At 53.0% G+C, this 15,424-nt stretch overlaps 1 protein-coding gene across 1 annotated transcript in view; it reads left to right on the plus strand.

Annotated features, from left to right (window-relative positions):
* ADAMTS10 (ADAM metallopeptidase with thrombospondin type 1 motif 10) overlaps window positions 1-15,424 on the plus strand; it is a 932,646-nt gene that overhangs the window by 359,545 nt on the left and 557,677 nt on the right. The window contains exon 5 of the mRNA XM_069649542.1: window positions 13,381-13,598. Coding sequence (XP_069505643.1) covers window positions 13,381-13,598 — 218 coding nt within the window. The remainder of the gene's footprint in view (window positions 1-13,380; window positions 13,599-15,424) is intronic.

Consider the following 15,424-nt stretch of genomic DNA (forward strand, 5'->3'; position numbering starts at 1 on the left):
ATTTCTTTGTTTTTATGTCTTTGCAGGGGAAGACGCACCTGATACTGCTGGGGTTGTGGAGATGGTGCAGACCCAGGAGGGGTCCGAGGGCCGACCAACCACCAGTGAGGGACGTGGTGTGGTGGTGGGTGAGAACCCACAAGTGCTGCAGGTCCTGCTCTCAAGGGGTGTCTCTGGCTGCACCTCCCCCGAGCTGTACTCAGGTGTTGATTCGGATGAGACCTACGTGCCGTCGCAGGTGAGTGTTCCAGGGAAGGATTCTGTTCTGTCTCACCCACCTGCACCAGGGTCAGAACCCTCAATGGGGATGTCAGTGTTGGCACCTACGTCTTTGGTGGTTACGGATGCAGGGTCACACTCCGTGACATCTGATCCTGTTCCTGGGCCAGCAGATCAGAGGGGGAATGCAGTCCTGCAGCCTCAGGCAGTGCCGGCACAGCAAGGCGCAGTTCGCCTTGCCCCAGACAGGTGTGGTGCCCGCCGACGTGGTGGCCGTACGCCACCTGGCAATACTGCATGGGAGCAATCCATTTACGGTATGGCAACCCAACAGGCAGCATCATCCGAGATGATGGCTCAGGCCATGGATAGGGTGGCCACTTCCATTGTCCCCCCTGAAAGGCTGATGGAGCGACTAGAGCAGGCAACCGACTCCATCTGCCAGTCACACAGGGAGGACATGTTGGGGTCCAACAGGGACAGGCGGGCGGCACTGGCGACTCTGCAGGAGGCCATCTCCATTGAGTCCCAGGGCCACAGGGAAGCCCTGAGGCAGGAGCTCCTTCACCTCAGGACGACTCTTGTTGAGCTTGAGGCTTCTACACACCAAAGGACAGAACAGCAGCTGGAGCGTCTCACCCGTACACTCTCAGCTGAGATGCAGGCAATGAGGGCAGAGGTCCGGGCATCCCGTGAGTTGTTGCATGGGGACCTCCGCACACTCATCCTCCAGAACCAGACCTACCACACTCGCATGCTTGCAGCCATGGAGGAGCAGACTAGGGCCTTGCGTGGGCTGCCTCCCATAGTGCAACCACCTCCCGATGCAGCTGCACAGGGTGATAATAGCGACAGCAGTGATACTCCCACAATAGGGTAGCCGTGTGGGCCATGAGCCCATGGAGGTGTTTTTTTTTTCCCAGGATCCACGCAGGTGGGTTCTGGTGTGCATCCTGTCCTCGGACCTCCTGGGTGGCCTCCCCAACCCCCCCGGGCCCTTCAATGGCCATTTTTATTTTTTTTTTATTTTTATTTTTGTTTTTATTTTTATTTCTTTTATTCCCAATTTTTTTGGGATGATTTGTTGGCTTCCGTGGTTCCTGTGGGCATACGCTGCATTGTGGCTGGGCACATGCAGGCTTGTAATGTATTTGGTTCAGATGCTTGGGTTTGAGTCACACAGACCCCTCCTGCTTCCCGTTTCCATGGGCTTGCAAAGGGTGTGCCCAAGTGACAGTGAATTACACAGTGACGTTGGACTCCCATGAGCTGTGTGGGCAGTCTGTAGTCAATACTGTGTATACATTCCTAGTGCATATTGCTGTTGTGTTGTACACTGCATGTTGCATTGATGTGTAACTCATCTTCTGTGTCTACCTCCCAATTTGCAGGTCCCTTCCTCATGTCTACACAAGGACCTCTAGTCTGGAGATGTGGTCCATGTTGGCAGCAATGCACCTAGAACTCTACAGGTGCCAACACTGCACAGTTGGTAGTGGTGGGAGTGCAGGCATTTCCAGGTGGTGAGACTACTAATATTAAACATTAGTGATGTCAAGTTCATGGTAGTACGTGCTCAAGTTTGTTGTTGGTCCGCCATTACTGTGAGCATTTCACGTGTTGCAAGTTTCTAATAGGGACACTGTACATTGTGACACTAGTGTCATGTTGTGGGGATTACTTTGTTTACCTGCAAATGCCATGACATGGCACGGTGTGTCGTGTGGCGGTGCTGGGGTTGGGTTGGCTGACATGGCACTGTCCTCTTGTTGCATTTTGCAAGTGGGTATTAATTTTAGCTGCTTGAATGTGTAACTTCACAAAACTGCATTGGTGGTGTCAGTGTGGGTAGGGATGCACACATTGTGACACTTCCAGGTGAACAATCTCAGGCTGATATGGTTTTCACGGTTCTTTCTCCAGACATTCAGGATCAGTGTCAGGTTGAGTCATCATTGATTGTCAGATGGAATGTGCCAGGGCAGTGTGCACTCCACAGGGGTGTGATTTCTATGTGAAGTAATTAGCCACTAGCTGTGTACGGGCTGCCTCCCCCCGTGCCCTTTCACCTCCCATGCGCAGCGGCTGTGCATGTGGTTGGGGATGGGGGGGCACCACCATGTCAACGGCCAGGCCCCGGCGTGTTGCAACGTTGTGCAGGACACATGCTGCCACTATGATCCTGCACACTACTGGGGGAGCGTACAACAGCTGCCCGCCAGAACGGTCAAGGGAGCGAAAGCGTGACTTCAGCACTCCGAATGTGCGCTCCACTATGCCCCGGGTTGTAATGTGGGCAGCGTTATATCTTACCTGGGGTGGCGTGGTGGGGTTCCGAATTGGTGTCATCATGTGGGGGCTGAGAGGGTAGGCACTGTCCCCTGTGGAGGTGGTGATTGGTATCATTGGTGGGGTTGTGACCTTGCTCAGTATCTGACATGCATGCATGTGCAGTGGCATTCATACTCACCAAGCAGCCATGTATCGCCATGCCGGCCAGCATCTAGGTCCCGGCTTAGGGTGGACATTCGGTAAATGAAGCTGTCGTGGGTTGACCCAGGATAGTTGGCATATACTGAGGTGATGATTCCCTTGGCATTACATACTACCTGCACGTTGATGGAATGCCAGTGCTTGCGGTTCCTATAGATGTGCTCAGATGCCCTGGGGGGACGTAGAGCCACATGGGTGCAGTCGATGGCACCTAGCACTTTGGGGAATCGTGCCACAGCGTAAAAATCCAGGTCGGCAGCATGCCTTTCTGCAGGGGTTCTGGGCAGGTATATGTGCCTGCGGACTGATGGGCGTGCAGTGATGATGTTCAAGACCTGGTGTAGGCAGCGTGACTGGGTGGCCTGTGATACACCACCCACAATGGCACTTGTCCGCTGAAATGATCCAGTGGCTAAGAAGTGCAGTACATTGAGGACCTTCTCCAGGGGGCTGAGTGCTTGGGAGCACAGGGTGGGTGATGTGAGGTCGTCCTCCCACTCACTCACCAGGTCCAGTATGATGTGTGGTGGAAACCTGTACCTCCCATGCACCTGGTCATCAGGCATCCCGAAAAGGCTGGTTCTGGGTGTGAATATTCTGGCCCTGACTATCCTCCTCCTCCTCCTCCTCCTCCTTTGGTAGGCCACGGCCACTGCTGCTAGGAACGGTATGTTCATCCTGGGTCTGAGCTAGTTATTTTGTTAGCGCGCAAATTGATGCGTTGCGCGTGTTGTAGGCGAGCGTGTGACCCGCGCACCCCTGAAATCCAGTGCACAGTCCAATAGCGTGTGGAAATTGCCCGCACACCGGGATACAGGTGCGCTGACGTACTTGCGTGTGTAAGTGTCCGCGCACACCTGATATACACGTACATAGGCCAATCGCGTGTACGCGCACTTTTGTCCAATTACACGCGATGAGACTCTGACGTGCTGTCCAATTACACGCGATGAGACTCTGACGTGCTGTCCAATTACACGCGATGAGACTCTGACGTGCAGTCTATCCACGTGTGCTCTGTCATCACGTGCTGTGTGGGAAACACCCGTGCGGGTCACGTCACAGACGCGCTTACGCGCTGAGGGCCTTTGGTCCAATAGATTCGCGTATGCGTGCTGACGCGCTTACGCGCTAAGGGCCTTTCCTCGGTTTTCACGCTGACGTGCAGGATTTTCACGTGCCAAATCACTCCATACCAAGCTGGCCATGCGTAAGCACACGGAAGACCACGCTCCTGCCCAGAAGGCCGAACTACTGCCCCCCAGAGCCCCGAGCACGCTCCCACCTGCCATCTGCTGCTGCCTGACTGCCTGCTGCCCACGTGCACTGCCATTTGCTGCCTGCACATCAGCCAGGGGTGCTGTTGCTGTGACCACCCCTGCTGGAACCGAAGACTCCCGACTGGAATTCCATCGCTCCACAGCCCAGCCCCAGGACCCAGTTGCCCACCCACTCCTGCCTCTGGGGTTGTCATGTCGGGGCATACACCATCTGTGACCACTGACAACCCCCGGCCAGAGAGGCAGAGGGGCACCAGCTTCAGTGCCACCGAAGTTGGTGTCCTGGTGGAGCAAGTCCTGGGGCAGTATGATGCCCTCTTTGGAAGTTCCCGCGCCGACAAGGAAGGACGGACTCGGATCTGGACTGACATCGTGACTGCCATCAACGCGGAGGGGGTGGCAGTCCGGGACTTACAACATGTCAGGAAGCGCTGGGAGGACTTCAGGTCCAGGACCCTGAACAAGGGCCGGCGCCTCTTGAAGGCAGCGGATGCCAAGGGGCGCCGGGGCCACTTGTCGGAAGAACAGATGGGGGTCCTGGAACGCATATCCCCAGCGCTCCACGTCCAGGTCCTAGAGAAGCAGACCCGCCTGGAGTCGAGCGGTGAGTGTACATGCATCCTGATTGTGAGCAGTGCGTGTGGTGATCATTCGCCATTGTGTCGGTTGCACATCTGTTTGTATGGGGTCGAGTATGGGTGGGGGTGTACAGGGCCGTGGGGCTGACACATGCGAGGGCTGTAATGTGTGAGACATGGATGGTGCTTGTGTGTGTGGGCTTGCATGGCAAATGCAGTTGTGCGTGCACACATGTTTGGATGAATGTGTATGTAAGTAGACATGTCCGTGATGTCAGGCATGTATGTTGTTTTCGGCTGCATGTATGAGCACTGTGTACATGTGCATGTGTGTGTATTTGTCAAGGGTGCAACAGTGATGCAACATGGATGCATGTGACAGCGGTATGTTGAAGCCTGATTGGCAGATGTGACATGGATGCCCGTCTGAACAGTGCGACACTTGGCAGAGGTGTAGACATGCATGCAAGTGTGGTGGTGTGTGTACATGTGTGGTGCACTTCCTGTGTTGCATGTGATGTCTGGCTCCCCTTTGGCTGCTGATGCTGTTGTATGTGTAGGGATGGTGGTGGCAGTTGCGATATGGCTGTGGTATGGCTCATGTGTGCCAGTTGCATGTGTGTTGGGGATTGTGATGACATGTCTGAGGTTTGCCAATGCCACTCATGTGCAACTGTCATGCGTGTATGTGTCCATTGTACAGTGCCCTGATGCCTGTGTTTTGTTTCTCCCTGTCTGCAGCGTCAACTGATGAAGAGGGCGGAGAAGGTGCTGTGGAGCACAGCGGCGGGGATTCGACCGCCAGCCGGAGACGCAAGGCCCGGCTCCCCTCCCGTGTTGTCATCTCGTCGGGGAGTGAGGAGTCCGGTGCCGCGTCCCAGGCCGCAGCTGCCGGGGGGAGGTCCAAGAGGCGGAGGTTGCAATTGGACTCCTCGGCAGCAGAAGGGGCAGCTGGGAGCCCACAGGGCCCAACGGGGGAAGATGGCACGGAGTCATCCAGGTTGGTGGGGGGTTTGGTGGAGGAGGGGGCCGCGCAAGCACCAGAGACGGGGTCTGGAGGTGGGGATCCCACTGGTGCTAGTGGTGCAGTGCAGGACCAGGGACAGGAGGCAGCACAGGCGGCCGCAGAGGTGCCTGTGTGCAATCCTGTCCCCGAGCCTGTCCCTGCATCATCTTGCACCAGCAGGGATGTCTACGTCCAGACCCGTTTTCAGGCAGGGGATGAGCTGACGTCAACTGGCCTTCCTCTGCTTGCGGACGTGGCCATCCAGGTCCGGGTTGAGCCTGTCCTGGCTGGTGTGGCGTTGCGTCAACGGGCCATGCGAGGTGACCTGCAGTCTTTTCATGGAGAGACTGCACGTCATCTCGAATGGCTCGTTGACCACGTCAGCCTGCTGGGACAGGTCACCCAGGCGGGATTCCTCCATCTGATGGGGCTTGCTCCGACCCCCTCCTCAACTGGACCCCCTACGCGCCAGTCGTCCTCTGTGCCATCTTCCCACCCATCAGTCACCTGGGTGCCCTGTGGAGCTGCCTCTGACGGTGCGGCCAGGCTGGTGGAGGAGGCATCCCTGCCACAGTCGGGAGTCGGAGGTCCAGCAGGGGTGGCCACATCAACAAGTGCACCCCAGCCGGGCAGAGGATGTGCAGGCAGCAGGAGGCAGTGCACGGGCAGAGGCAGAGCAGCAGCAGCAGCAACATGGTGGGAGACATGCAGGCTCTGGGCTTTCGACATCGGAGGGGCAGGCATCGGCCGGAGGGCAGGGGGACCCAGGACAGAGAGTGTCTTCCGTGTGGCAGCGGTTGGGCCACGCCATAGGTGCGGAGCGGCGGCGGGCGGAAGAGCGCGGCTCACAATGGTCAGGGCGGAGAACTCCATGCGGAGGGCCCTGAGGCGGGCCGAGTGCCTCGAGGCAATCCGCAGGGGGTTGGAGGAGGACACAGCGTCGTCCCTGCGGACCCTCGGGGCCATGGAACTGGACCGCCTCCGGGACATCGAACAGGAGTTCGATGATGCCCTGGCCCGGGACACCACGGAGTGAGCCGCTGGACTAGCCCGCCGCCTTTGTATATAGTTCTTTAGTTTTAGGTTTCCTTTCTTTATTATTATGATTTGGAGTCGACGGACACTGCTCCACTTTTTGTATATAGTTGATTTTTAGGTAGGTTTTTTAGTAGGTTTCCTTTGTTCAGTTGGGCTCATGGACCCTTGGTAGTTTTTTATACGGACATACATGTTTTTTTTTTCTCATTCACATTGTAGTTTGTTTTCTTTCTTTAGCATTTTTTATTTTTTTCAATACAATTTTGTTTGCATACTTCATTGTGTGGTATCATCTCATTGGTTTCATGCATGTCATGTTGTGTGTTTTCCCATTCAATGCAACCATTGTGTGTGACGGACATGGGTTCATTAGCTTCATGAACATTGGGGGTGTAACATGTGATTTCCATTTCCATGTGGGTGAATGGGTTACTTGGTAGGGCTTTTTGGCTGTGGAGGCTGTCCATTACGCACATGATTGGGGATTGTGAGCACCTGGTGGAGGCTGCCCCTGCACTGCTGGGGGGTGGGGGTGCAGGGGGACATGAGTGGGGGCCTGGTGGAGGGTGACCCTGGATGCTGGGGGGTGGGGGTGGTGGGAGACATGAGTGGGGGCCTGGTGGAGGATGCCCATGGTAGCAGGGGGGTGGGGGTGGTGGGAGACATGAGTGGGGGCCTGGTGGAGGATGCCCATGGTGGCAGGGGGGTGGGGGTGGTGGGAGACATGAGTGGGGGCCTGGTGGAGGATGCCCATGGTGGCAGGGGGGTGGGGGTGGTGGGAGACATGAGTGGGGGCCTGGTGGAGGATGCCCCTGCACTGCTGGGGGGTGGGGGTGCAGGGGGACATGAGTGGGTGCCTGGTGGAGGCTGCCCATGGTGGCAGGGGGGTGGGGGTGGTGGGAGACATGAGTGGGGGCCTGGTGTAGGGTGACCCTGGATGCTGGGGGTTGGGGGTGCAGGGGGACATGAGTGGGGGCCTGGTGGAGGCTGCCCCTGCACTGCTGGGGGGTGGGGGTGGTGGTAGACATGCATAGTTGATCAGTAGTGCAAGGTGACATGTGGGTTGGCTGGGGGGCATGCCCATGGTGAATGGGCTGCCTGCGGGACATGGGCAGGGGTGCAGGGTAGTCCCCCGTGGTGTGGGCTGGCTGCAGGGTCCGTGGAGGTTGTGGAGAGTACACCTGGGAGGGCCCACACGGCCAATTCACGTGTGGTACTCCCCAGAACCCCTGAAATACACATACCCTGCTGAAATCGCGTGTGGAACTTCCCGCGCACCCCTGAAATACACGTACCCTGCTGAAATCGCGTGTGGAACTTCCCGCGCACCCCTGAAATACACGTACCCTGCTCGCACTGGGCCAATCGTGTGTGGAACTTCCCGCGCACCCCTGAAATACACGTACCCTGCTCGCACTGGGCCAATCGTGTGTGGTACTTCCCGCGCACCCCTGAAATACACATACCTTGATGAAATCGCGTGTGTAACTTCCCGCGCACCCCTGAAATACACGTACCCTGCTCGCACTGGGCCAATCGTGTGTGGAACTTCCCGCGCACCCCTGAAATACACGTACCCTGCTCGCACTGGGCCAATCGTGTGTGGAACTTCCCGCGCACCCCTGAAATACACGTACCCTGCTCGCACTGGGCCAATCGTGTGTAGTACTTCCCGTGCACCCCTGAAATACACATACCCTGCTGAAATCGCGTGTGTAACTTCCCGCGCACCCCTGAAAAACACGTACCCTGCTTGCACTGGGCCAATCGTGTGTGGAACTTCCCGCGCACCCCTGAAATACATGTACCCTGCTGTAATCGCGTGTGGAACTTCCTGCGCACCCCTGAAATACACATACCTTGCTGAAATCGCGTGTGGAACTTCCCGCGCACCCCTGAAATACACGTACCCTGCTGAAATCGCGTGTGGAACTTCCCGCGCACCCCTGAAATACACATACCTTGATGAAATCGCGTGTGTAACTTCCCGCGCACCCCTGAAATACACGTACCCTGCTCGCACTTGGCCAATCGTGTGTGGAACTTCCCGCGCACCCCTGAAATACACGTACCCTGCTCGCACTGGGCCAATCGTGTGTGGTACTTCCCGCGCACCCCTGAAATACACATACCTTGCTGAAATCGCGTGTGTAACTTCCCGCGCACCCCTGAAATACACGTACCCTGCTCGCACTGGGCCAATCGTGTGTGGAACTTCCCGTGCACCCTGAAATACATGTACCCTGCTGTAATCGCGTGTGGAACTTCCCGCGCACCCCTGAAATACACATACCTTGCTGAAATCGCGTGTGGAACTTCCCGCGCACCCCGGAAATACACGTACCCTGCTGAAATCGCGTGTGGAACTTCCCGCGCACCCCTGAAATACACATACCTTGATGAAATCGCGTGTGTAACTTCCCGCGCACCCCTGAAATACACGTACCCTGCTCGCACTGGGCCAATCGTGTGTGGAACTTCCCGCGCACCCCTGAAATACACGTACCCTGCTCGCACTGGGCCAATCGTGTGTGGTACTTCCCGCGCACCCCTGAAATACACATACCTTGCTGAAATCGCGTGTGGAACTTCCTGCGCACCCCTGAAATACACGTACCCTGCTGAAATCGCGTGTGGAACTTCCCGCGCACCCCTGAAATACACGTACCCTGCTCGCACTGGGCCAATCGTGTGTGGAACTTCCCGCGCACCCCTGAAAGACACGTACCATGCTCGCACTGGGCCAATCGTGTGTGGAACTTCCCGCGCACCCCTGAAATACACGTACCCTGCTGAAATCGCGTGTGGAACTTCCCGCGCACCCCTGAAATACACGTACCCTGCTGAAATCGCGTGTGGAACTTCCCGCGCACCCCTGAAATCCACGTACCCGGCCAAATCGCGTGTGAGACTTCCCGCGCACCCCGGTATACACGCACGCGTATTTTTTGTCAGCGGGTGTCCGTGTTTGTGGGTACCCCTTTGCACGTCATTTGTCCTGGAGGGCCACAGTATAGGACATTCATCATGGCAGTATATAGGTGCTATTTGTTGGCGCACCTTTTGGCGCACATTTCTTACAGCCGCAGAGACGCTACCGCCTGCTTTCTTGTGGCGGTCGTGTTTGTGCCTGTGCGCTGGTTTGAGCGTGCGCTTTTTTGCCCTATTCTATTCCATGAATACGTGTTGTAGGCGAGCGTGTGGGCGTTCCGCGCACTTGTGCCCTGTACTTCCCCCGTGACGCCCACGTTTTGGCAAGTTGTTCCCCATTCCGAGTGTTACGCCCGTGTTCCGCCTACTTTTGTAGCGTGCGCCGCGCTATGTGCGAATTTCGCTGTGGCCTGTGCGATTTTCGCTGTGACCTGGCGCACGCTGTTAGATGGCCTGTGCGCCAGCGTGCGCCGCGCACTTTTTTATCGGACATCCGCTGGTTTTCTCGCGCACGGCCTTCCATGAATCGATGTGCGCTGCTTTTGGTGTGATTTTCGCACTTGCACTGCGATTTTCGCTATTCCACTGCGATTCGCACGTTTTTGCCCACTTGCGCCGCGCTAATTATTCCATGAATCGGCCTGTAAATTGGTTCATCAGTGTTTTGTGCTGAACACAGATTTCGTTGCATCTGAGGGGGTCTTTGGCCAGGCCCTGGATAAACCTATGATCAGATGGAGAGTTGGATTCATGGCTACATTTGTATGCTTCAGACCTGGGTTCTGATCTCAGCTTTGGCACTTGACAAACATTCTGACCAAACAGTGGGAAAATCATGCTGTCTCCTTCTGCCTCAAAGTGCACATGTGTAATGAAATGCAAATATGCTACAAAACCAATGCTCTCATACTGCCCCAATTGCATGTTCTTGTCACTCGTCCCATAACATCATGGATTCTGTAACCCTGTCTCAAATGGACCCAATGGACCATACAGTTGCATGTGCAGTCTCTCATATTTGAGATGCTCATGCTATGATTAAATACATGATGTGTTTAAAGCTTTGTTGTTCCTTGAAACTAAAATCACACAAAAGGTTTATGGTGAAAGTTACGGGTTTGGGTATGCATACAATATGTGAATCTCACGAAACTAAAATCAATAGCAAAAGTGTCATGTCTTGATAACTCCCACAGTGCTACATAGTACATGGTACCTCCAGCAATAATGGTGAAGGAACATCTGGCATGTAACATTTTTATTTTTATTTATTGGACATTTGTATGGCGCCTATACACTAGTGTTTCAAGGCGCCACAAGACAAAAATGGAGGGGGTAGGGGAGGAAAAAACAATTAATTGTCCTACTAGGCCTTGTGACATTCAGATCATGCAAGTGCAGTGACAATAAGTGCAGGGGGAGGGGGCAGGAGAGGGCGGAGGGGCTGGGATAAGGGATAAGGTGGAGAGGAGAAGTGCAGGAGGGATGGGGCCCCAAGGGCAGGGCAAGTACTGAGGGAGCGCAAGAGGACAAGTGCCAAGCGAACAGGGATATGGCTCAAATAGTGCAAGGTGGGGGACCAGATATAGGCTAGCCGGGGACCGTGCCTGAGGGAAAGTGCTGGTTTAGGGGTACTGGGGAGGACTGGACAACGGGGCCTTGCCACTGTAAGGCACATAAGGGGCCTGTCGCAGTGGCAGGGGGACTATAGCAAGGGGTGGGAGAGGGAAGGAGGAACAGAAAAGGAAGGCCTTGAGAGGTTTCTAACTTTGAGGAGACCTGGCTCAAGTCTGAGGGGGGCAGGAAGGTCAATCCAGAGAGAGACTCCTGCTGAAGAAAGAGATCTTCCCCCACTCTCTGCTTGGAGAAATGTCTGATCTGCAGGGAGTTGGAGCTAGATGACCGAAGGACACTAGCAGGTAAGTATCTTGGGAGAGAAAGTTGGATGTAGCAGGGTCACAGGCCCCAGAAAGCCTTGTGGATGATGCAGAGGGTCTTGTATTTGATTCTTGCAGCCACTGGGAGCCAGAGTAGATATTTTAGGGCTGAAGAGATTCAGTCCTTGGGCTTGAGGCCAAGGATAAGTTTGCAGCCCTGTGCTGGATTAGTTGAAGAGGGCGCAGGGAGGAGAGAGGCAGATTGAAGAAGCAGCTGTTATAGTAGTCAAGCTTAGAGAGAACCAGAGCTCTGGAGATGTTGAACTTCTGGAGAAAGGTGGGGAAAGGGAGAATGCCTTTGAGGAGGTGGAGCTGAAAGTTGGGGGGAGAAGGAGAGAGAGGAGTCAAAGATGACCACAAGGGTTTTTACCTCACAAGAGGGTGAGGGGAGGGGGCCAAGAAGGGCAGCCAGAGAGTCGGAGGAAAGCAGGGAGCAGGCGCCCCAATGAGATGAATCTCAGTCTTACTGGCATTAAGGCAGCACCATGACTGGATAGCAGTCAGGTAAGAGGGAGAGGAGGAGGTAAATGAAGAAAGCTTAAAGGAGAGCCGATTGTCATCAGCATAACACTGGAAGTGAGGAGAGAAGGTTGAGCAGTCTGGAATCTTTCCAGTTTACCAAGGCAATACGGCACCTGCAAGGAATATAGCTTAAAATCCAAATAATTACAAGCAGGAGAGCTCCATTTCATGGTCCACACACACGTGACCTGGAAGAATAGGACAGTGCCTATTAATGCGAGGTAGATGGAGGGAAGTTGTTCCGACCGAACCAAAGGTGGAAAGCTACAATTAGGTTCAAAGCTGGATGTACGCTCTCGGGGCTTATGTGATCAGAGATGGCAACTTATTGGGAACACACAGCACCTTCGTGATCATTCCCATTGCCTTGAATAGTTTCACTCAGCCTGGTAGCTGTCAAAGGTCCCAAGGCTGAGTAGGCCTGTCCTGCCCAATCCGTAGCTACCTTTCACGTTAAGCACAGTGTTGCAAGGGCCAATAATGTCCCCGTTAACATGCAACTTTGTAATTGCAACATTTAGGGGTGGTCCTAGGAGGAGCCACCAGAAATGACAATCCAATAATCAGACTAACCCCTATAGTTTACATATATAGTTTTCCTCGACTAACAAATCCCCATCCCCAACAGGATTTTGGGACGTAACTTGTTTTTATGATGTCACTAGCCTTTAAAACGGTGTAACCTATATTTGGAGGACAAGAGCTCTGGGAACGACATGCTGTTCTAGTGTGATGTAAACTTTGCCCAATGGTTGAGTCTTCCGTTCTTGCAGCAGAGATTTTGTTGGAGCCCAATTACTCTCTTGCTTGTAATCGGGGTGACTGCTGAGAGTGCCCCTGCCGCTCCTTTACAGAGTCATACCAGATTGTGGTATGGGAATCGATGCCAGGGGGGCTCCTGGCAAGACTGTGGTTTTGTAGTAAAGGCCAGAGTGGGTCAGGTAGTTAATGACTGAATTTAGCCTGGGATGCAAGGTCTCAATAGGTCATAAGTCTAGCTACAATGTGATATGGAAGTTCAGGCCCAAGGGCAGGCTGGGCATCCAGACTCTTGTGTATATTGGACACCATTTCCCTTGTGTGACATGGCCATAAAGGCCGTTGAGCAGCAGGGAACCCCAGACCACTCCACAGGATGATAACTCTTGCCTCGTTGACATAGGAAGCCTTTCCAAATGTATTATGTTTACTAATCAATCAGAAAATTGCTATAAGATTACAATTTCAAAAACTGTAGAATATACATTGGAATTGCATGTAAAAAATGATCTATTTTTTCAATCTGCATCAATTGGGAAAAGTATATAATTGGCATCAATGCCAACAAATACGATAATACTATTTTCATCGATTAAAATTGTTTAATCATTTCACAGATGAAAAACCATGGAAGGGGAGGCACTGGTGGCTGAGGAACCCTAGGCCACCTCCCATGAAGCCGTCCAGCAACCAGACGCAGAGGGGTCAGCTGCCCTTAAAACGGTCCGTCAGCACAGAGCGATACGTGGAGACCCTGGTGGTTGCTGACAAACAGATGGTGGGCTACCATGGCCGGCGGGACATTGAACAATACATCCTGGCCATTATGAACATTGTAAGTTTTATAACCAAATTGTGTTTGGTTTACGTTTATGGTTAAGTTCATAGTTATGCTATGTTTATGGCATGGTTTTTATTGGGTATTTTACAGCACGCTTTTGCTTCTTTCATGTTCTCTTGGTACTTTGGGACCTGCAAGAAAATGGGTTGGGTTTGGTTAGCAGGAGAAGCGAGAGAAGTAAACTAGTTATTTCCTGTGGTGGTGATGCATGCAGATCGGAAGGAACCTGGCTCTGTTTGGGGTAAGCTTCCAGGTGTTTTCTGCTTGTCCATACTAACTTGTCCTGGGTGCACCCTAGGTAGAATAAGAGTTGGAATAAGCTATCAGTGCAATTGAGACAGGAGAAGAACCAATATGCGTTCCGAAAGGCACTGAAAACGAGCCTATTCAGATGAACTGTTCAACTGAGAAACTCATTTTTAGGCAGGCAGCTGTTTTGTCTTAGGGCCTTATCACGAGTTTGGCGGTAACCCTTCAATGCGGCAGTAGCGCTATTACCACCGCATTTAAGGGTCCGCCAAATCACGGGTTTGGCAGATTTCCCCCCAGCTTTGTGCTGGGGGGAATTCCGGGGCAAAATTGCCGATTTTCAGCGCTATTACCGCCGGCGGGAAATCCGCCGACGGTAATAGCACACATTTTCCCCATTGGGCCCAATGGGGAATGAGGAATTCCCGAATGGGCCCAATGGGGAATGGGCAATAACCCTTCCGCCAAACCCATGATCCTGCGCTAAAAGCGCCGGGGGGTTTGGCGATAGGGCTATTAGCGCCGCCACTAATGTCGCCGGCGTTACCGCCCAACTCGTGATGAGGCCCTAAACGTCTGTTTTCATGTGAGTGCCCCGATGCCCATGGGTTTATCGGTGCCATATAAATAAATTAAATAAATAATATATAAATAATAAGCACGTGGCGTATTTTATCGCTGTCTTTTATGCAACATTTGAGAGCTATGGTTGTGTGAGGTGGTCTGTGGGTAGGTGTCATTGCTTTAACCATGGGTGCGCATTGCTTTGCATTGTAATGACTTCTATCTATGGAATATATTTACATTGCTAGGATTTGATTTGTTTACAGAAACAGAATGCTCTTAATCTGAATATTCAGTTTCAGTTAAAATAGTAGATTAAGAAAAAAGAGATTAGCAGCTTGTTTACAGAAATGAAAAGGCAACCTGCCTACTGTTGTCCCACCTATGTTTGCATTCACAATACAAGACCCAACTTCTATTTTATTAATATATGTAATTAGGCAGATGTGGGAAGTGATGACCATTTTAACTTGGCATCCCCCCCGTAGATCTCTCCCATGAAGCAATTTTGTATATCATTGTAAATCCCTTTTGTTATATTATATGTATTCTCCTGGGCTTTGCAACCGGGGGATGCCGAGTTAAGATGGTCATCACTTCCCATCTCTGCTTAATTTCAAGGGTGTTGTTGCAGCTATGGCTTTGGCGACTGTATATTTTACAAGAATATTTATTCTGAAGACCCATGGACCCCTACCTAGTAGATGGGATCTCTGCAGGTGTAAACTAGTTTTTTCTTCTTCCTTTTGCCATTATAATTTACCAGAATTAATGTCCGATTCCTGCAGTAGGTTAGCAGTGTCCCGATTCCTGCGATAATGGAAAAAACTGTAGAAAATGAGACTTCTCCGTCCTCAAAGGCACTCATCAGGTGTACACGTCATCTTTCTTTTACCCCGCACTCCCCTCATTTGCTTTTTTTCATTCTAACCATCTCCCATTACCCCTTTTATTAGTTTGAGTGACGCAGTTGCTTGTACAATCGCGTTTTATGACATTGCTGCAGT

Source organism: Ambystoma mexicanum, chromosome 1p (assembly GCF_040938575.1).
Source record: "Ambystoma mexicanum isolate Mex_15411 chromosome 1p, UKY_AmexF1_1, whole genome shotgun sequence".
NCBI lineage: Eukaryota > Metazoa > Chordata > Amphibia > Caudata > Ambystomatidae > Ambystoma > Ambystoma mexicanum.